The sequence below is a fragment of the Solanum pennellii genome, chromosome 3, assembly GCF_001406875.1.
Source record: "Solanum pennellii chromosome 3, SPENNV200".
NCBI lineage: Eukaryota > Viridiplantae > Streptophyta > Magnoliopsida > Solanales > Solanaceae > Solanum > Solanum pennellii.
Genome location: NC_028639.1, coordinates 69,666,395 through 69,688,845, shown reverse-complemented (window position 1 = coordinate 69,688,845; position 22,451 = coordinate 69,666,395). Strand labels below are relative to the sequence as shown.

At 34.2% G+C, this 22,451-nt stretch overlaps 3 protein-coding genes across 12 annotated transcripts; 2 read left to right on the top strand and 1 right to left on the bottom strand.

Annotated features, from left to right (window-relative positions):
- The first annotated feature begins 104 nt into the window (after positions 1 to 104).
- LOC107012627 (DNA excision repair protein ERCC-1) lies at positions 105 to 3,969 on the top strand. Its single transcript, XM_015212509.2, has 9 exons — positions 105 to 412; positions 491 to 590; positions 1,484 to 1,587; positions 1,840 to 1,939; positions 2,033 to 2,109; positions 2,359 to 2,458; positions 2,626 to 2,697; positions 2,778 to 2,846; positions 3,450 to 3,969. The coding sequence occupies exons 1-9, from the start codon at positions 180 to 182 to the stop codon at positions 3,774 to 3,776; spliced, it is 1,182 nt and encodes a 393-aa protein (XP_015067995.1). The 5' UTR covers positions 105 to 179; the 3' UTR covers positions 3,777 to 3,969.
- A 106-nt stretch (positions 3,970 to 4,075) lies between these two features.
- Positions 4,076 to 6,814, top strand: LOC107012977 (pentatricopeptide repeat-containing protein At2g02980, chloroplastic-like). The gene is made up of 2 exons (XM_027915380.1): positions 4,076 to 4,210; positions 4,347 to 6,814. The coding sequence occupies exon 2, from the start codon at positions 4,399 to 4,401 to the stop codon at positions 5,845 to 5,847; it is 1,449 nt and encodes a 482-aa protein (XP_027771181.1). The 5' UTR covers positions 4,076 to 4,210; positions 4,347 to 4,398; the 3' UTR covers positions 5,848 to 6,814.
- A 208-nt stretch (positions 6,815 to 7,022) lies between these two features.
- Positions 7,023 to 21,345, bottom strand: LOC107015311 (flavin-containing monooxygenase FMO GS-OX-like 9). Of its 10 annotated transcripts, none has more exons than XM_027915377.1 (12): positions 21,239 to 21,338; positions 18,357 to 18,482; positions 17,949 to 18,231; positions 17,582 to 17,840; positions 17,478 to 17,485; positions 9,774 to 10,410; positions 9,290 to 9,360; positions 8,746 to 8,904; positions 8,561 to 8,643; positions 8,157 to 8,292; positions 7,574 to 7,747; positions 7,023 to 7,460 (listed from the first exon to the last, which is right to left on the bottom strand). In XM_027915377.1, the coding sequence occupies exons 4-12, from the start codon at positions 17,685 to 17,687 to the stop codon at positions 7,269 to 7,271; spliced, it is 1,566 nt and encodes a 521-aa protein (XP_027771178.1). In that variant the 5' UTR covers positions 17,688 to 17,840; positions 17,949 to 18,231; positions 18,357 to 18,482; positions 21,239 to 21,338; the 3' UTR covers positions 7,023 to 7,268. The 10 variants fall into 10 exon arrangements, with proteins under 10 accessions (XP_027771178.1, XP_027771180.1, XP_015071023.1 ...); XM_027915379.1 differs by having other exon boundaries at positions 17,949 to 18,074; XM_015215537.2 differs by lacking the exon at positions 18,357 to 18,482 and having other exon boundaries at positions 17,949 to 18,074; positions 21,239 to 21,345.
- Between the last annotated feature and the right edge of the window lie 1,106 nt (positions 21,346 to 22,451).

Genomic DNA, 22,451 nt, shown 5'->3' with positions numbered 1-22,451 from the left:
AATGAAAGTATTTTTCAAAAAAATAAATATCCAATTTAACTCGAAACTAAGTCAATTTTTAAGAAATAAGATAATCTACTCGGGTCGGGCCGGGTCGGTGATGGTATTTGGTGGGAGAAAATCAGAAAAAATGGCGGCGAAAGAGAAAAGAAAGCAGGAGGAGAAAACACAGTAACGAAATGGGAGACGCAGAGCGGGAAGGAGGAGAGAAGAAGAAGAGCTTCGTGATACAGATTCCTTCCTATGAAGAAGTTATGGAGTGTTCTTCTCAGCCCAAAACGGCGTCGTCTTCATCTTCTCTCTTCAACCCTACGCCTTCTTTTTCTCAAGCATTCAAATTCGTCAAAAACTCCGAATTCTACTCCCCTCCCCCTCCTCCGCCTCCTTCCTCCTCTCAATCCGCTACTCCCAGGTCTGTTTGAATTTGTGAGTTTGACTTTGTAGCATTTGAAATTCTGATTGACTTATGAGTTTCTTTTTGATTATATAGACAGGTTAATAGTTCACATGTTACTGCTTCATCATCATCGTCTACGGCTACGCCCTCATCTTCAGCTAATCGAAATGCTATACTTGTTAGCAATAGACAGGTAAGATTCTTTTTCTTTGCTTTTATTTAATCAACATTACATTTGCGGAATAGCTCAAAATTGTCCATCTATTATGATACTACTATTATTTTGATGTGTAATTAGCCTCCACCTTCACGGGAGCATGTAAATTTGCTTCATGTTGTTTTGCTAAGCTCGGTCTGCACCTTTTATATTCTCTGTCTTAATTTGAAGTTAAGTGATCCACAATTAAAGAGATTGTACTAGCATCAGTATTGTGTCCCTAGTCATATGCCTCTATAAACTGGTTGTAGGCCTTTTAGCACCTGAACAAAAAGACTAGTTGCACACTTTGGAAAATAGTCGGATATATCAAAGTGACATTCTTAGTTGTCTGACCAAGCTATATGACAATGAACTACAACAACATACCATCACACAAATGAGGGTCTGGGGAGAGTGGGGTGTACACAAACCTTATACCTAACTTTGTGGGAGTAGAGAGGTTGTTTCTGAAAGACTCTCGATTTACACAAATAAAAAGCTATGATGAAAATATTGAAGAAAGAAAAGTACTAATTGTAAAGATATTGAAGATAACCGAAGTAAAGGAAACAATAGTAGTACATATGAGAACAGATTGATGCTCCAGACTAGAACCCTGTTCTACCACTGTAAAGAGAAAAAACCATCTTCTCCGTACTAACTGTATACAATGGACTATGGATAGCAAATATATTTAACTGACTAGTACAAGCTAGAAACTGAACAAACAAGAGATTCTTTGAACTTTTAACTTTTCCTATAATGAGTGAACCCAAGTTTCCAAAGTTAGCGGTGCAACTCTGAAATGAAGATTTTGCATATGCATATTCGCAGCAAGCTATTTTTAAGTTTTGTCTATTTATTCTGTTCTTTATATTCGGATGCAGAAGGGAAATCCGTTGCTAAAACATATCAGGAATGTGAGGTGGACTTTTGCAGATATTGTTTGTGACTACTTATTGGGCCCGAACACTTGTGCTCTTTATTTGAGGTTTGAAGGGCTTCCAATTTCAGTTCATCTTGCACACAATCTATTGGAAGAATCATATAGTTTCTGGCAATAGGTGCCTGTATTTGAATTCTTATAATGATTGCTTTCTTTTCTTACGAATATTGGTTACGAAGCTTGACTTGGTAGATGATTTTGTAAAAATATAAATTTGAGATCTTTTTCCAGTAGTGCATTTGTACTACTGCTCAACATTCTACCCTTCTTTATTTTTCCTTCCATTTTCTGGTGTAGCCTCCGGTATCATCTGCTTCATCCAGACTACTTGTATTTTCGGATAAGGGAGTTGCAGAAGAACTTTAGACTCCGCATAATTTTGTGCCATGTTGATGTTGTAAGCCCTTTAATACTTTTTGACTTCTTCATATTTTCGTTTTGATGCTTTTACAATAACTTGACTCATGCTCATGGTTGTCTTTGGGTCCAGGAAGATGTTATCAAGCCTTTACTTGAAGTTACCAGAACTTCTCTCCTTCATGATTGTTCTCTGTTGTGTGGATGGAGGTACCTCTTATGTTCGGTTATATTAATTTCATAATGTGGTATGCTTGCTTAGAAACATCTTGAAATTCCTCTGAGATGTTTCTGCTCTCTTCTATCATGACTCATCACTGCACATCATTATGCCCTGCCTTGTGTGGCTGTGCCGCAAAAAGATCAGTTGAGAAAAGACGACTCTTGTTATTGTTGTTTCAGTTGAACATCTGTATAAGGCAGTTTTAGGCAAACAACTAAATTGCTTAAATTTTTTAGTTTGGAAGAATGCGGACGGTACTTGGAGACGGTAAAGGTTTATGAAAATAAGCCCGCCGACCTCATTCAGGGCCAAATGGATGGGGACTACCTATCGCGGGTATGTGTATCAGTTGATTACAGTTTACAGTAAATTACTTTCTGATGCAGGAAGACTCAATTATGTTGAGGAACTTGTCTGAAAAGAAAATAGTTGAAGAAGATTTTTTTTCCCTCTAAGCTCTCTAATATGAGCACACTGAATTTTGGTTTATTGTTTCGTCGTAGCTGAATCATGCTCTGACGGCAATACGACATGTTAACAAAACAGATGTTGTGACTCTTGGCTCAACATTTGGGGTAAGAGTAAAATTGCAGTGGAATGTTTAGAAACTAATTCTTTTTTTCAAGTCTTGCTAAGATATTGAGATTTTGTGCAGTCTCTTTCTCATGTGATGGATGCATCTATGGAAGACCTTGCTCGTTGCCCTGGCATAGGAGAGCGCAAGGTATCCTTCCGTGTGGTCCATGTTCTCCAATTTGTTGTTTCTTTCTCTTTCTTTTTGTTCTTTTCCGTGTGTTGGTTGTATGATTTTTACGGTTTTGTTGGATTAGTTTTTCATTTGGGGCTATGAGAAGGTTGTTTGTTTTGTTGCTGGTTGTTGTATCAAATTATATTCAGGAAGCTCATGTTTTTCTAGCCATAGGCATCGCTATGATGTAAAAGCTACCAGTATCTGTGATGGCAAATAAGGCAATTTTGTCTCATCTCACTGCCTCTCTTGTTGTGTGCTTTATGACTGGAAGCAGTCTTATAGAGGATGTGGAGAAGCAAAAAGTCGATAACAACTATGCCTCAATCCCAAGTTTGTCGGGTTGGCTATAACAATCCTCACTATCCAATTTGCTCCATTTGAACCTATTTGTTCTTTATTAGAATCTGGAGTCGCTGCCACTAGAAGTTCTTAATATTTTCCATTGACATATCAATCTCTTACAAGAGCAAAGAAAATCAATGAGCTAGTTATTAAGATCCTTCAGAGTGCTTCAATGTTATTGCCAGTTACTTCTTTGTTCAGTTTGATTTACTCATCGAACTTGTGATTGATCAGGTAAAACGCTTGTATGATGCTTTTCATGAACCTTTCAAGCGAGAAGTGCCAAAACGCCAATGCATTCCAGAAACTTCAGTCGCTAATGAATCTCATCCTGGCTCCAGCAACACAAAGGAAGATGAGAAAGAAATCGTGGATACAAGCAACAGTGAGAAGAAAGAACCCGAAGTGACTATCAAGTCAGCACTTTCAGCTGCTTTTGCTAAGTACTCGCACAAAATTACAAGAAAGAAGAATAATAAATCACGAGAAGAGGAAGAAGGGAAATGCAGTACTAACGAAGAAGCTAAAACAGGAGACGCAAACGGCAGCAACAACTGCTGAATCTTGGTCTCTTCCTTTCATGCTAACGTTCCTAATTTTATATTTTCCCCATTTGTTTGATTTCTTAGAAATTAATGGAATGACTTACAGAAGATAATTAGTGAACAAATATTCAGAAGATTTTTTTAAAAAGTAGTATTTGAAAGTTGAAATTGTGTTTTGAACATGAAAATATAATTGGAGTTTTGCTAGTCAAAAATTAATAAATTATTATAGTTTAAATTTAGATATTTCAAAAACTATATAATTAGCAGCTAAGTAGTGATGTAGCAAAAAGCTTGCAGTTTGCTTAACAATGAAAGCATCACTGAAGACTTCTACACAGTTTTCATCCATCTATGGTTTCCGCCGGGCTTATACAATCTCAGCTTCAGTCGATTTGCCAATGTGTGAAGTCCCTGCCCAGAGCCACATGAATCGACAGAGAGCCTCCGGTAAACCAATCGACCAATTCTCGCTTATGAAATTGATTGATTCTTCCATTTCTTCAAATGGGTTTACTCCTACTTCTCTTCTATTCCACGAGTTCTCTCGTTCCATTGATGTTAATTTATGTAATACACTTATCAGACGCTATACGGATTCAAAAAATCACTCGCGTGCAGTTTTCGTTTACGCCCAAATGCGTAAACTGAATATCCTTCCAGATTCCTCTACATTCCCGAGCGTTCTCAAGTCTGTTGCTCTGTTATGGTGTGGAGAAGTTGGGAAATCCATCCACTGTAATGCAATTCAGTTGGGTTTCACTTCTAATGTATATACAAACACTGCTCTAGTCTACATGTATGGCATATGTGGACAACCAGATGATGCTCATCAACTGTTTGATGAAATTCCTGACCGGAATGTAGTTACGTGGAATTCGTTGATCACGAGTTATACGCATAATAGGATGTTCAGAGAAGCAATTGATGTGTTCAGGGAGATGCTAGCTTCTGGGGTTACACCAGTTGAGGTCACTATGGTTGGAGTTTTATCAGCTTGTTCTCATTTAGGAGCTCTGGGTCAAGGGAAGTGGATCCATGATTATATTGTCAAGAATCGGTTGAGAGTGAATGTATATGTCGGTACTGCGTTAATTGATATGTATGCTAAATGTGGAGACATTGATGAGGCAAAAAAGGTTTTTGAAACTATGGGGGTAAAAAATATTTATACATGGAATGTATTGATTTCGGCATATGCCATGAATGGACAAGGGGAGTCTGCATTGCAGACTTTTGATAGGATGATTGTAGAAGACTTAAAGCCTGATCATGTTACTCTCCTCGGTGTTTTATGTGCTTGCTGTCACCAAGGTTTTGTGGAGGAAGGTAGAAGGCTGTTCTCAAGCATGATTAATCAGTTTGGATTGCAGCCAAAGATTGTGCATTATGGGTGTATGATTGATCTACTTGGACGTGGTGGGTTCTTGGATGAAGCTATGGAAATTATTCATTCTATGAAACTAAAGCCAGATGCAATAATATGGAGGACACTACTTGGTGCATGCAGATTTCATGGAAGAGAAGAACTTGGTGAATTTGCTTTCCGGAAGCTTCTGGAACTGGAACCAACGAATGGGGAAAACTACGTGTTAATATCAAATGTTCATACTCAAAAAAAGAAATGGACTGAAGTTGGAGAAGTTAGGGAGCTGATGGACAGCGGTGGTATTAAAAAGATTCCTGGATGCAGTTCAATTGAACTTGAAAATGCAGTTTATGAGTTTAAGGCATCTGATCCACTTAAAACAGGGAATGAAGAAATACATAAGATGTTGCAAGACATGAAAAATCAATTGAAGTTAGCTGGTTATGTGCCTGAAACAGAGATAGCTCTGTATGATATTAATGAAGAGGAGAAGGAGCATAATCTGATATTCCACAGTGAAAAGCTTGCTCTTGCATTTGGGCTGCTACACTCATCTGAGCCTACATTAAGGATAATGAAGAATTTAAGGATTTGTCAGGACTGCCACCAATTCTTTAAGCTTGCTTCAGCAGTTTATAAAAGAAATATTGTTGTTAGAGATATAAAGCGCTTCCATCATTTCACTGAAGGTCTTTGTTCATGCAAAGATTATTGGTGATACCTAGTATATATATAGGTGATGTTATGTTGTCTGACACATTAAGGGCACTTACAGCACTGAGACCGGCAGATTTTCACTGAGGATGTCATGTCTCATTTGTACAATTAAAACTATCAGCTTTTGTTTTTGACCTTCAGGAAAAAGTGATCTGAGAGGCCTCAGAATCTGCCATCGGACTTGGGTAGTTATTTCTTATTTTGATGGATGGATTACTTGGAATATTTTAGCGTTCCCTGGTATACCAGACATAACCTAGCACGACATGGATAAAATCCAGATAAAGTTTATGGTTTTTTATACTGCCGTGCAAAACCTTTTGAGGCGATTGTGAACTTCTATTCTGTTTGGGTAGTCATGCTGCCAATATCTTTACAGTTTCTGGAGTTGGCTTGTTACTAGAAACCTATCTTGTGAAAGTTTTAAGTCCGTGATATTTGAGAAATATTCTAGGTTCAACGGAGCTTTTTTCATTTTAGCTGTATGACTCTGCCAAAGGCCCTAAAGATTTCAGGAACTGCAGAATGTGTGCTTTGAAGGCTCTCAAGTGTTAGAGCCCACTTTTCTTGGCAAATCTGATGTGCTGACAGTTTGTGTTATCCATGATCTTAGATAGTTATGGCATATCTCAGTTAGACGACTAATTTTCAAGTTTGTAGTACTGTTTCTTGAGCATATTAGCTGTTATGTCAGGTGAGAAACATTTTGGCATGTCTCACATGTGGATTGTGCACTCTCAGAACAATGCTATCAGTAAGTTCACCTTCTAGACAACAATGATTTTGATGTAGAGTATCTAAATCTCTGCTGGAAAATGTGTACTCCAAAGGTACATCGCGTTATACCCTAGTTTTTATTTTCACATATTTATTGCTTCTTTTCATAAAATCTTCAGCTAGAATTCTTGTATGACTGTTGAGGCAGAATATGTTATTGCCATCACAAATACATTGCTTCTTGACCTCTTCTTGGGCTAGCTTTGGCAGCCTGGTTTGTTAGCCCATAAATCTGTCTGTGCCTATTATCCTTGGAATTATTAGCATCACAGAGGAAGTCTTTCACTTGAGGAGCTATTTAACTGCAGGAACATCCTTTAGTTTCATGAAACCGTTGTATCGTGCCTCATTTTCATTTAATTTGGTGACAATGTACTGAGGAATGAAATTACAATGATGCTAATCAGAACATAAATGTGAGGTCTTATAAATGGATTTCACTTCATATATCATACAATAATTATTAGAGAATAGCCTTCAGCTATAATATTTAAATAAAGAAAACAAAATTTCTTTCCTGAATAGAAAGAAAAAAAAAAATCCACTTTGATAGAAGCTAGTAAATACTACATAGCTGGACAAATCTACTTCAGAAATAAATGAATTAAAATTGGTTGCACTCCATCTGTGTTTATGCTTTCAGATTCAAAAAGTCTCGGGACCAAGGTGAGCAAAGTGTGGACTTTGATAAGCTTCTTGTAGCATCTCACTGTCATCATATGAATCTCGATATGTATCCAAGTTCTTATCTGCATTTCTTAGTACTGACAGGCAGAGTTCTTTCCTCCATTCTTCTAAATGTGGGAATCCTATGTAGTCTGCATACTTGTCACAGTACTGCCAGAGAAAATCAGTCAAACACAACATTTATTAGGTTTTCCTAGTGCTGTGGCTTAAATGCTCAAGTCAACTTGTGACAATTGGTTTTTGAGCAACTTCGATAACTTTACCTCAAAATTAGCTAGATCATGGGTATTATGCTTTGGAATGCCATCAATTTCTCTTGAACGATAAAATTCCTTGATGGATTGCATCATCTCATCCCATGAGGGGAGTGTTCTTTTCCCAGACAGCAGCTGGGCAATCCATTTTGCTTGTGACTCGAAGAAAGGAAATCCTATGAGCTACATTATGAAAATGAGAAGATCTATTAAAACATGGATACTGATCTATTCATGGTCAGTAATCCAAAACAATGATAGAAGCTGTTTTTCCAAGAATATAATTAGGACTAAAGCTATTTCTTAAATTTAAAATTAAATGCACAATGAATTATTGGTTGATTAATTGTTGTACAAATGTGTAGGGGTTAACAGTTGGGAAGTGGTTGTGGTGGGGTGGTAACTGGGAAATATCCATTACCGTTCATATTTAATTAGAGGTCTAAAGTTTGGGTAGGAGAATGGCATTGCCTTCGGTAGGGGGCGTTTTACCCCAAACTGGAAGTTCCTAGCATGAAACCCATTAATCAGGTCCCATAGTGGGACCATACACCGGGGAAACTAAAAAGAAAAAAAGTCAGGAAGTGGTTACCTTTCTGGGTATGCCAACGAAGGAGAGAGATGGAGCAAGAGAAGGGGGGAAGGTGTGCTCATAAAGTGGGCCCACTCTATCATCATCAACTACTACCATTCCTTTGGTGTCAAGAAATGGAAAAGAGTAGGAGTACCTGTACAATGCCCAAAAAAAAGAAAAATTGGATCTGTCATTATCTGTTGCTGTAGCAAGATTGTTTTCACTTTAAGACAACACCATGTCTCAGAACTTCATAGTTCTGTCTCACTACTTCTGGTGAATTCAAAGTATACAAGTCAAATTATTTTTGAACTTTTTACTACACTTCAAAAATTCTTTATATATATATATGTGTGTGTGTGTGTTTAAGTTACATAAGACAAAATGAGTATTAGCAAAGGCAAGTGCATAGAGCATTTTACCCTGTACAGTATATGATAGTGTCTGCAACGATTGAAGTACCATCTACGAACAATACCCTCCCATCTTCATGTAATGAATCTATCTGCATTTTCATTCTAGATTAGTTATACTATCGAATATGAAAAATGTCTTGGGGTTTTCATGTTTCAGTTAACCGCATGGTCAGTTTTTTGATTTAACAAACCTGTGGACAAAGATGTAAATTTTGGTGCTTGGATATAACTTTTGACAATCCTTCAGAAACCTCAAGAGATTTGGCACTGAGATGGATCTCCTTTGCCACATCTACAAGCTCCATTCCTATATCTTGACCACTTAGTGAGTTTCCAACCACCACAACTACCTGCTAAGATAAAAATATTTAGCAAGTTGTACGGATAAGAATTGAAGTTTGTTTCAAAACAAAGTTAATTAACTTAGATGATATAGTCATGTGGTCCACTGTTGGCAATTCTGGAATTCTGTTTTATTTTTTTATTGGAACACATGAGATGCACTGGAGTTCCAATTATGACAACTTGAGATGTTATAGCTTATTAATTAACTATGTTTCTGGAGCTTGCAACACAATTATTTTTTAAAATAGAAAAAGTAAAAAAGACATCTTGTTGATCATCATTCATGTCTATGATTGTTGAGTAAAAAAGATCTCGCCCACCAAGGTTTGGGTTAAGGTCTGGGTACACTCTACCCGTTGTTGTCTGTGATTGTAGAGATTTTTGCATTACCTCATTCCGAAAGGGTTCTGGAACCCTGTAAATGTGGCTATGCATCTGTTTTCTTCTCCATGCATCCATTCCTTATCAAACAGAACAGATAAAAAAGCTTTTAGTGTCATTATTATACTATTGGATAAAAAGAACAGAAGTTAATTACAGAGTCTGCATTATGTGTTTATGCAATTATATAATACATGCTGTAATTAACTTTGATAAGAAGGTCTTGTTATTTTCTAATTCAACTTTACCTTGACATGACCTGACTATGAAGGTATTGATTTGATTGATAATGTTAGTTATAACTCTGGGATCTTTTTATTACACTACCAAATGTAATTTAATCAACTCAGTAGAGCTTGCCATATTAAGCTTGTTATGATGATTGATGATCAGTTACCTGTTGTTTTAGATCAACTTAATCTGATGATATTCATTATAATTCTATCAATGTACAAAACTTAAAACTCGAAACAATATGGAGATTTTGACAAACCTTTAATGTTGGGCAACCTTGGTTGAGAGTAATGACCAGTTGCAACCACCACAGCATCAAAGACTTCCTCCACCCCTTCCTCAGCTTCCTTCTCTTTGCTCTTCACAATCCATCTCAAGTCCTTACCGAATTCGGGATAATTCAGCATCCCCACATACTCAACTCTAGTGTTCAATCTTATCATCTCCCTTAGCCCAAAATATTCACAAAAATCTTGTAAATACAAGAGAAGCTCCTTATGGCCAGGAAATCTCCTTGGATCCCTCCCTTTCTTCACCACAAAAGGAAAATCAGTAAACCCCATGATCTCTCTTGGTGATGTGAGCCTTAATGATGCATAAATACTGCTATGTACTTTTAGGACATTATTCCTTCCTAAAGGATCTTCATGTTCAACTTTAGGTTGATATAGCCATTGCCCTCCCACATCATGGTTTTGTTCAAAAACCACCACATTGTGCCCTTCATTCCTCAGCTCCCTAGCTGCCACCAACCCCGATGGTCCCGTACCGATTATGCACACATTCTTGGACAAATTTCTCTCAGAAACCATGGTTTGATATGAGGAAAATCTCCTGGAAGCAATGCAGTTCTTGGAAGATAAAAATGATGGGGTGGGTGAGTTGGGGGTGTTATGCTGAGAATGAGAAAAAATGAGACTGATTAGCTACTATATATACTATACTACTGCTATCTAATCATGGAGAATTTGCAGGGAAGGAGACACATGTGACTAAGAGCGTGTTTGGTATTGCTACTAAGAACTGCTTATTTTTAGAAATATTTTTTTTTAAAAGAAGTGCTTTTGAATAAAAAACAATTTGTGTTTGGTTAATTCATTTGAAAAATGTTTTTGATAAGTTAATTGTGTTTGAGTAAAATTTTTTTAAAAGTACTTTTGAAAATCAAGTTATGAAAAAAGACAAAAATTAATGCACTTTTAATATTAAGATTATTTATAAGAGAGAAATTATTTTAAATATATTAATTTTTATTTTTATTAAGGTAAAGTATACATATTCAAATTTTCATTCAATGTTACACATAGATAAATAACTTAAGATTCTTTCACAAATTAATTCACCACAATAATAAACAAATATAATGGATATATTAATAAATATGTATATATGATAGGGTTATTTTGGTCTTTAAAAAATAATTTTTTGCTTATGTTTTGTTAAAAAGTAAAAATTATTAGCATCTTCCCAACGACGGAAAAATTGCTTCTGCTTCCATTCAAAAGTAGTTTTATTGATTTGCCTCAAAAAAAATTAAATTGTTTTTCTCTAAATAAGTATTTCTGATCTTCCGACAACAATGTTAAACAGACTCTGAATAATACAGTTAGTTAATTTGGTTTTGGTTAGCATATGTCTCCATGAATTCCCATTTTGGAAAGAAAACTCTCGTTCTCGAAACAGTCAACTCGTTTTGTTTGACTTTTTAGACGATAAATACCTACCCTATCGAGTTTTTGCACCAAATCGAACTAAAACAACATTAATCACGTCTTAAAGCTTTGTATCGATAGCACTCAACTATGATTTGAGTGTGCGATAATTATGTACACGAGAAATACATATCTTTGATCTGAAGTTGTAAACACAACGTGTTCTTTTTAAGTTTGCCTTTGATTTTTAGTCATTAATTAAACTAAACAAGACTTCTATTTCCACATAATGTATGTCAGGGGAACTTGACTTTAAGTAGAAGGCTCTCCATTTGGATAACTTTCATCCAAAGATGGATAAAGCTACCAACATAATTGGTCATTTGTATAGCTCTTAGCTGTGTTTTATGATATATAAAATACTATTACTCCTTTCGTTCCAGATATTTTTGTGTGACTGTAAGTCATTTTATTAAAAATAGAATAAGTATTTTATATAAAAATATGTTATTCTTTTTGGAACGGATTTAAAATGAAATAAATTATATGAATTGAAATAGAGAGAGTACTATATAATATATTATATTACGTGTATGGTTGCGTCTCACTTTTTTTTTAATTTATAATATATATAATAATGAATTCATGCTATATAATATATGATGTGTGTGACTTGCGTCCCATTTTTTATTTTATAATAATAATGATGAATTACTGATATGTAATTATGAAAAGATTGAAACATCTCGTCAAAGAAGGTGGTAGCCCTGTAGATGATGTGGGTGGGTTGAGTCCCACTTTTTTTATATTGATAAATAATGATATTTTAAGGGCTCATTTGGTAGCTGATCGGATATGAGTTATGCATGCAATGATAAATCATTTATTTATAAAATAAATATTGTGCTTGATTTGCTATTTGAAAAATTGCTTAGTTAAATTGTGAGAAAATTTATATATTATTTTATGCATGATTGAAAATGAAATAAATAAGTACATACATAAAATAATATATAAATTCTCTGTAACTAATCTCTACACTGCTTAACACTGGTAAATTCTTTATCAGCTACCAAAGTATTCCTAAAGACTCGTTTAGTAGGTGACTTTGATTTGGTAAGACGGTTCAAACATTCCTGTTAGAGTCTCTCCCATTTATACTATAAAAAAAAATTAAGTAGTAGTCAACTAACACATTTCACTTATTATTATTATTAATAATAATAATAATAATAATAATATATAAAGTAAGAAAACTGTATTTGGGTCGTTTTCGATGAGAATCCAGAGCCTAAAGGGTATAAAATATTAACAAAAATTTCAAACGGTATATAAAATTTTATATTAATCAAAATGGCAAAAACGCTGGAGCAACAGCGATTTCCTCCGCCCGAAAAAGCAAAATCGCTGCTACGATTTTGCAAAATGTGATTTTTTTTAAAAAAAAAAATTTAAGAAAAACGCTGCCTAGGCAGCGATTTTCGTTTTCTTTTTTTAAAAAAAAAATTAAGAAAATCGCTGCCTAGGCAGCTTAGATTTTTTTTTAAAAAAAAAATAATCGTAAAATTTTATTTTTTTAAAAAAAAAACAAAAATCAGCGATTTTCTTGAAAAAAAATCACATTGCAGCGATTTTGTTTTTTCCGGCAGAAAAAATCGTTGTTATTTCAGCGATTTTGTCATTTTGGTTAATATAAAATCTTATATACCGTTTTAAAATTTTTGTTAATATTTTATATCTTTTAGACTCCGAACTCTTTTCGATGACGTAAATATATGCTGACTAGTGAGTTTGATTTTAAAAAAATATAGTAGACCAAAATAATATGTTATAATTTCCTAAAACCCCTCGAGCCATGGGATTTCAAAGTTCTAATGTGCCACTATCGCTATGCTGTCATTAACTATTCGCGTATTAGTAAATGTATGACTAGTTATTTAATTTTTATTTTGTATAAATCTATATTTAAATTGACTCATTATTTCAGAAGTTTTTATGTTTAATTGTAAATTAGTATTAAATATTATATTCGATATGCTGAATTTTATACATGTCAATTAAAATGCTACTTACGCTGATTTTAAATCATGAACAATTTACTTCTTTAACTAGTAATCAAAACAATCCTCGAAGTGTCTATGAAATGGTTGCAGTAACATAGAAAGTTAGTTTAATCAATGGTGGAGTTTGGAGCTTCACTTGGAGATTCAAAATATGGAAAAAAGATAATTAAAGTAGATGAATAAATCAAGGGAATTTTTGGATATTTTAAAAGGTTAATCTTATTTATATAATTATTGTTTTTTCTGATGTAAAGATTCAAATGAAGCCCTTGTAATTCAATTTTTTTCCTGTATTTTGACTAGTAGAGTTAATGAACGATTCTTTAATCTATGTGTCGTTTCAAATTCAGTCATGTCTGATTAGAAGTTTCGAAATGAATGGAGTTAGGGGGGAAAAGTGTAGTGAGGCTTAGATTGTGCTTTAGTTAAGCCTACAAAAGAAGAAAACCAAATATAGATTGTTTCTCTTGTCATCATATATCAACTTAATTATTACTTTCATGTTCACACCTCTTAATTATCATAATAAAAATATTAATAAAGTTTATAATTCCCTATATTTAGACCAACAAGAGAGAGAGATGCTTGACTTGGAGACTTGGAAAAATGGATTGAAGTATACATTTAAAAGGAATAATTTATGCTTAACTTGGTTAAAGTAATAAACTTCTTATGTATAATTACCTACATGTAGGCCAGACTATATTTTTAAGGCACTCATTGTCAGCTGTATTTGACTTGCTCACTAATTTTTTGACTTCCATTCTCCAACAATTTTCTCACACACACCCCACCCCCACGCACGTACACATACATATATAATCATGGAAAGATTTTAAAATTAACTTTGCATAATTGACATGCATGGTACATGGTGGTTAATTTTAGAGATAATACAATACTTAAGCAAATAAATATGATAGTTAGATGCTAAACATAATTAGGCTATCATTGTTAATATATATAGCATTTGATTTCTCCTTTCTTGAAGCCAAGGGAACATCAATAATCATGACATAGTGTTACCAATTCACCATGCAAGTTCATCATTAAATATCAACCTTTTTTGTTTTTGTCCTCTTTAAACTAAAGTAAAAATAATGGGAAAAAAGGGGTACATTTTCATAACACTCATGACTCTTCTAACTTTTTTTTCCCCATATTTAATTTATGTTTGTATATATTGAGAGATTCAATTAATTTAAATTTATTCGCATGTGATCTAATAAGTGGAAGTACTCTTAATCATCAAGACTTTTCTATTATTAGATTCAAATCGAGATCGATCTCTAATTAAATATGAAATGAGTATATTCACCCTCACTACAACTTTAATGATAATTTTGAACTAGCATATAATTTTTGTGTAGTTTATAGTTGGTGATATATTTTTTTCTCATTCGGTGTCCGGTCTCTAAATTGGAATCTGATTAAATCAGGATGCTGGAAAGACAAAAGCAATTCGGTACATATGAAAACTTGAGTTCAAAAATCTTTGATTAAGGATGAAGGGATACTTACGACTCCATCATATTACCATTGTAATTGGCAGTGATAATTCTTGTTGGGGTGCAATTCAAGTATAATAGGACAAGCATGACTCATATTTTACAACTTAAATAAGTAGTACTACACAACTAGTAAATTATGAGTCACTTGCTTGAAAACTTTGGAGACAAACACCATTGGTCAAAATGATGTGGAAAAGGCATTTATAGAGTACCATTTTTTTTATATACTTTCAACACCAACTTTATATCACAAGGACGATCTTGTTGTTGAAACTTAAAAAGCAAGGTTTCAAAAAAGAAAAAAAGTTGAAACGTCAAAAAATGTTTAAGTTTTATCATGCAAATATGCAATTATTAAAGTCACGAGCCTAAAAATTTAGTTTCTTTTATACTGTACATTGTACAATAATGCTTGGCCTACTAGTTAGAAATTGTTCTTCAAGGAAATAATATAAATAGTTTGCACAATTTTTGTAAATCTTTTCTTTCTTGTTTATAACGTGGGATGTTAGAATTGATTTTCTTTTAATTATTAACTTTTTTCTTTTTTAAAAACTCCTCTTAGGAGCTTGTTATTTTGCTTTCTTATTGACTCGAATTCACAACCTCAAAGTTGGAAGTAGAGGGTGTCTATCTTATGAGCAACCCTTTCTTGTCGATCAAGCAACTGATTATTTTTTAAAAATCTTCCTAGGTGCATTTCATTTCTCTCTTCGTGACTCGAATTTAAAATTGGAGGATGGGGTGTGCTTATCACTTGAGCAACCCTCTCTTTGTCGTTGTTGACTGAGCAAACTAATTACTCAATTTTCAAATATATATCTACTTTTAAGGACTGCTATTTAAAATATAGCCAGCATTTGCAAAAATTCAATTCAAAGAGTGGAACTAAGATACATTTGCTAAATAAGCCAAAAAAATTTCCACCTAAACATAGCCTTACTGTCCATATAAATTTGCAAAATGATGATGAATTGTTTTTAACAAAATAGATGATTCAGACACTTCGAAATATACATTTATCTGCAATTAATGACTAATGTCATCTCTCAAGCACCAGTTTATTGAATCCACACACTTTAGAATTATGCTGGTCGAATTCTTTAAAATTAAAATAATTTGTGTTAATATTTTAACGGTTTTGCATATCTGTTTAGTGATGAATTATTTTATGCGCGAAAAATACGTTTGGAGACTCTTTAGGACCAATCGCAACCTATAATCTTGATAATTGTGATTTTTTTTAATTATTATTGTTAGTATCAAAGTTTATCTATATGACTATATCTCATGCATTAATCACGCTTATTCTTACAAAAAAAAATATTTTGTCTATGAATTTTAAAATCCCCCTCTATCTATCTATCTATCTATCTTATTGTTTTTTCTCTCTTTTTTTTCCTATCATTTTGTTTTCTTTCTTTGCAATTTTAGAAATTTTGTTCCCTAAAAAATTACCAACTAATTGTTAAGAGTCCTTCTTTGGTTTTTCATTCCCAATTTATCAAGAAATAGGTATAATTTTCTTTTTTGTTGGTGTTAAATGATTCTTGACTGTGTTCCTCAAAGATTGATCTCAAATTGAAGATGAAAATAATCCATGTTAATGAAATGTTCAATTCCTTTTGTCTGAATTTAGGTTTTGTTTTTGCTTCTTGACGTAATTTTTGAATTAATAACACAATCTAATTTTACAGCTCCAGGACGAACTCAATGTACCTTTTAAATTTAAATAACGATTTTCACTTTCCTTTATGCTGAATTTGTTGCAGAATAATGGAGATGATAATTCGAAATGTATGATTTAGGAAGTATACATATTAATTAATTTTTTATCAAAGGATATTATGGATTGTTTTATCTATTGAAACGAAATGACATTTTCCTTTTTTTTGGTGCTTCATACGTTTATATGCCACAACTTATTCATGTTACTGAAAAATTGTTGTCAAATATATATATATATGTTCCATATCTTTACGTCTTTATAATTATATACAATTTGTTAGTTATATCTTGATAAAAGTTCAATAATTTGGATGCATTAATTTTTTAGGTAATAAGAATAACAGTGCATTTTGAGGAATATTCAGATGGAGGCAGAAGTGCAAACTGCATAATAGGTACTTTCTTTTCATCCTTATTACATTGTTCTTTAAAATTGTTGTCCTGCAAATGCACAATAGCATATATCCTTCGAATCATTTTGATAACGGTAGGGGTTTATATTTAACCTATGTTTCTCAGACTCTCCCTAAAATGTTTTTGAACTCATGTCGGATCCTTCAAAACTGACCTACCTTAGGAAGATTCGACAGGCACATGTCTCAAAACTGTCCTACCTTTGGAAGATTCGACAGGCACATGTCTAACATTTTTAAAGAGTCCGACCAACATAGATATCAATTATCGGGAACAAAATGGTTTATGTTTAATCATTATGGAAAACCATGAATGCCACCACATGCTTTTTAATCAGTATCAATTTTCTCACAGGTCCTTGTTTGTTTGTTTTTTCACACTAGGGTGCTGCATTTGTGAGGTCAAGGTTTCAAAGGGTCTCTGCTTCTGATAAGTTTTTCTAGGTAAGTGTTGGAATTTAACAGTTGTGAAAAACATAAAAGGAAACAAGCAGTGTGAGATTCTTTACTAAACCTCTCTGTATCTCATGATATATCTGCAGTGATATTAGTTTCATTGCTCTAGCTCAAAATGGGTGAGATGGTTGTTGGCATACCTGCACATCTGGAGAGAATTGAGCGTGATGCTCGCTTTTTGAGAAGGAACTCAACTGGCAGCTTTGGCTTTCAAATTGCTAAATCCAAGGTCTTGTCACGTTACCTGAGTGATCCAAAAGGTTCTTGCCATGACGCTTGCAAAGGTGCTGAACGTGATGATCAAACAACAATAGCAAGGACTTCCCTGCTGAGTAGAATGGTAGTAACATCAGAAAAAATACCAGAACCGGCTACAACTGTACAGGTGCAGATACGGAAGAAACCACTACGCTCGAGTAAGCTGCCTGTGAATTTCAAGAGGCGTACAACTGGTAAATCACAGAGACAGGAGATCCCGGCATACACCAAGAGATTAGCTGTTTCTGTAAAACAACGAAATGGTTTGAAGATGAAGTCTTTGCAGGAAAATGCTAGTTCAATGTCCGGAATCTATAAGCTGAGGATAAGAGGATACAGCAACACTAGCATACCAGGGGGGTCATCAATTGCTCAAAATTCTCCGTTGGATGGTGCAACCGGCACACCAAACAAAGGAAGCAGGATGGACAAGAACACCGCGTCTTCAAAGTTGCGCAACAAGAAGGCTGTCGGAAAACCTGCAAACTTGGAGAAAATTGAGCATGAACTCAGTTATTTGAGAAGGAACTCAACTGGCAATTTAGGTATTGAAATGGGTGACTCCAAGGTCTTGCCACGTTATATGAGTGTTCCAACAGGTTCTTCTGACGATAGTAAAGATGGTGCGGAACTCAACTGTAAAACAAAGGTGAGGACTCACATGTCCAAAACATCTGTAACTTCATCAGGAGAAAATTCAAAATTGGCTACAACTGTGAAGTGGCAGATACGGAAGACACCACTACACTCAACTAAACTACCTGCAAATTTCAGAAGGCTGAAAACTTCCCATGGAAAGGAAATGCAAGCATGCACCAAAACGCTAGCCTTTTCTGCAAGGCATCGAAGTGATTTGAAGCTGAAGCCTCTTGAAGAAAATGATTATTCTGTGTCAAGAAGCAACAAATTAAGCAGAAGAAGATACAGTGACAGTCTTATGACAGGGGTTTCACTAACACTTAAGGGATCTATATTGGATGACGCAACCACCAAAACAAACACAGGAAGCAGGATGGATAATGACACTGCATCTTATGAGTTGAGCAAGAAAAAGGATGTTGGCATGCCAGTGAACTTGGACAAAATTGAGTCCGGAGTCCGCTATTTGAGAAGGAACTCAACTGGAAGCTCAGTTATTGAAATGGGTAAATCCAAGGTCTTGTCATGTTCTACGAGTGTTCCAACAGGTTCTCGCCAAGAAGTTCGCAAATACACAGTTGCAAGTGATCTTAAAAAGACGGCGAGGACTCTCCAGCGCACAAGACCTGTAGCTGCATCAGGAGAAATCCCAGAAATGGCTAGAACTGTGAAGTTGCAGATGGGGAAGAAACCATTAAGCTCAAGCCAGCTACCAAATTTCAAGAGCCCGACAACCTTTCGAACCCAGGGAAAGAAAATCCCAGCATCCACCAAAATAGCTGTCGAAAAAGGATCCTCCGGGTTGAGCAAGAAGAAGGATGCCATAACTATTTCCCACTCTACAAGAATTTCCTTGAAGAGGGTATCAGGCAAAAAGTTAAATAACAATTCCCCCGGAATGGTATCTCTTCCCAATAAAACAGGCAAAGTGATTAGTAAAGATGATCCAAACAAGGTGTCTCATATGAATAATTTGACTAGCCTTGCACGAAAAAAGAAAGTGCAACCAAGTCATGAAAGCTTTGCAAACAAGGCATCTCAACTTAGAAAATCAGCTAGTCTTAAACGAGGCAAGATGGAGCTAGGAAGTAACAGGAGTGTTCCAAAGGGGACATTGTACATCAGCGAATCAAAGACAAAAATCCAGACCATACAGATCTCTCTGGAAAACCGGAAGGCCAGAGTCTCGCCTTTAGATAGGCATGCCCCAATTAGAGGAAAAAAACTGTCGCCCCATATCTCCCCATCATCTTCTCTACATTCTGATGGCAGTAGCTCCAGAAACCTTGGCAACAGGAAATCCTCCCTATCATCAACTTCTGCATGCGAGTCTGTTAATGGTGATGCAATATTCAGCAGTTCCAAGAAAAGTGGAACCACAAGCCCAAACCATGATACAAAAGCTGGAAGGGCTGCAAATTGCAGTCCTAAAAATCTCAAGTTCAGGAGAGGACAAATAATCGATTATCAGTCAGAGAAACTCAGTCCAAGGAGACTAAAATTCAGGCCACCTAAAATACTAGAGAACGGCGGAAATGGAAGTGCTCTTGTTAGAGGAAGAAGCTCTAGGAGATTTATTGCTTATGGAAAGTCAAATGCTGCTAAAGATGAAACTATGAGAGTTAATCTTCGACACCAATCTAAACGAGGCAAAAAAGAGGCTCCAATCTTGTTCAACAATGTGATCGAAGAGACTGCAACCAAGCTTGAGGAGACCAGGAGAAGCAAGGTCCAGGCTTTGGTGGGTGCTTTTGAAACTGTAATCTCCCTTCAGGATCCAACATCCTCACCGCCAATTACTTCCAGATGATAACTATGTTCTATGACAGAAAGAATCTGTATATATATATATATATATATATATATATATTAATAGATAACTTGAGTTACGTAACTGAAGCAGTAGGTGCAGGATTTCAAGCACTACTCTTTCTAAATACATGTGTACTACCTAACTGATTCTACATACTCCGTAAATGTCATTGTACAAGTGTAGTAGTGTAGTTGTAAGTTATTTTTGTAATGTGACATAACATATTACACTTCTGCACATTAATCATACTTGTGTATTCTGTGTCTATGACAATTGATCATAATTAAAACATCAATTGTTTGTCCTCTGTTGTTGCGGTTTAAAAGATAACACTCATCTAACAACAGAATTTCATAGATATCAATGAATACTAATATCGCGGTAGATAGTATCAATAATGTTTTCCTACTCTTTAAACATCCTCCTAGAGTTGAACAATCAAGGAATATGAACTAGATTTTTCACTACGATGTCTCTAATGTATAATCTTCAAACAAGGGAATAGGCGTTGAATTGTATCCAGATTAGCAATAACTACATAACACAACGAGGCGCGTTACATAACCAAAACAAACGAGAACTAAAATAAGATGACAGAGAAACATGTTTTCCACCAGAGACTAAAAAGAAGAAATTGCTAAACTTAATTGTTCTGATTGATTTTGATGCAAAATATCAGTTCGACTAAATTTTCAAAAAAAAAAAAATAATCAGTTCGAGTATAGCAAAAGAGATGGATTTAGAACTTAATTATTCCAATCGGAGATTATTTTTTTGGTTTTTCTTTTTAATCCGATGCTCGGTAACCGCATTGGAGCTGGCTTCTCGAGTATTTTTCAGGATTTGAACCCGAAAACTCAGGTGAAGGAAGGACTAGTCTCATCTACTACAACACATCATGGTCTAATAGAGATTTGATTTCCTCTACCATTTGAGGTACTGTTGTATAGTAAAAAATAGAACAGGATATCACAATTCACATTGTTGAGTTCAAATTCTCCAAATTTCAGCAACAACTACCATACTTTTACTATCAAACTTGATCAACAAAAATAAAAATACTCAAAAAATTATCAAATTTCAGATCTAGACTTGCTCAGTTTCACTACGCCCTCTTTCTACCATTCCAAGACTTTCTTGATTTCAAAAGAGATTAAGGTTTTCAGAGAGGAAGAAGACGAAAAGTTTCACCAGTTATGACGAGAGGATTCCCGCGTCTGCAATGGAAGAGCAATTCTCTCAAACTTTAGCGTGAGGAAGGAGAAATGGGAGAGATGATTACAACTTGGTAAATATAATTTTCCACAAAAATTTAAATAATTAACTAATTGAGCTATAATAATTTTTAAATAGTCCTCCGTTTTAAAAAAATGATATAATTTTAATTTTCACACGATTCAAAATTTTTCTTTATTTCATGTCAAGTCAAATTATATTGTTCATTATAAAACGAAAAAATACATAATTTTCAGATATATTTGAAGAAAATAATCAAAATAATCTTATATACGTTCTTACGTAAGTAAAATAATTCTGATATATAAAAAATATATTTTGCATTATGATTACACGGAAATATTTATAACTTAAATTCAATTTGCATTAGATCAGATATTTTAGGTGATAGTAATCCATAAGATCACCTTACTAAAAATAATTATTTAATAAAATCATGTTGTTATTGTTTTGCATTGTTTTAATATATAAGATCAAACTTGGGACATATCTTTTCAAAAGTAATCTTATTAATATTTTGACAATACAATATATGACATAACATTTTATATACTTCCCAAAATTAATTCATCATACGAAATTATATTAACGCTATTCATTTGAACCTGGCCCAGCCCCATTGATCCTCCAATATATATAGAGATAGTTTGGGTCACTAAATTTACAAAACGTTTTTTTAATGAAAAATAGTTTTTAAAAAATAGTTTTTTGATCTTTAGTGAGTAAATAAAAAAAAAAACTACAACAAAAACATTTATATTAATATGTAGAAAAATGCCAAAGATGGTGAGGCAGAAGCTTAAAATGTCACTTAAAGTAATTTTTCCTCCTTACTCACATTTGGAAAGTTATTTTTCTTTAAGAAAAAACTTTTTTCAAAACTATTTAGCAACCAAGCATGAAAAAACAAAAAAGGTTAACCAAGCATGAAAAAATTAAAAGATAGTTTTCTCTGTGCATAATGTACACATTTTCACCTTAAATTGAGTAAAAGATTGTTTTAATTTCAAAATTTTAGACTCGTAACCTTTTGATTACACAAATATAACTTTTATTATCAACTAATTATAAAAAGAAATTGGAGGGACAATGATGTGGGGTCGAGTCTAAGTGAATAGGGTTATAGATTTGGATTGAGTCAGGTCAAATTTTGGTTTACTTTCACATG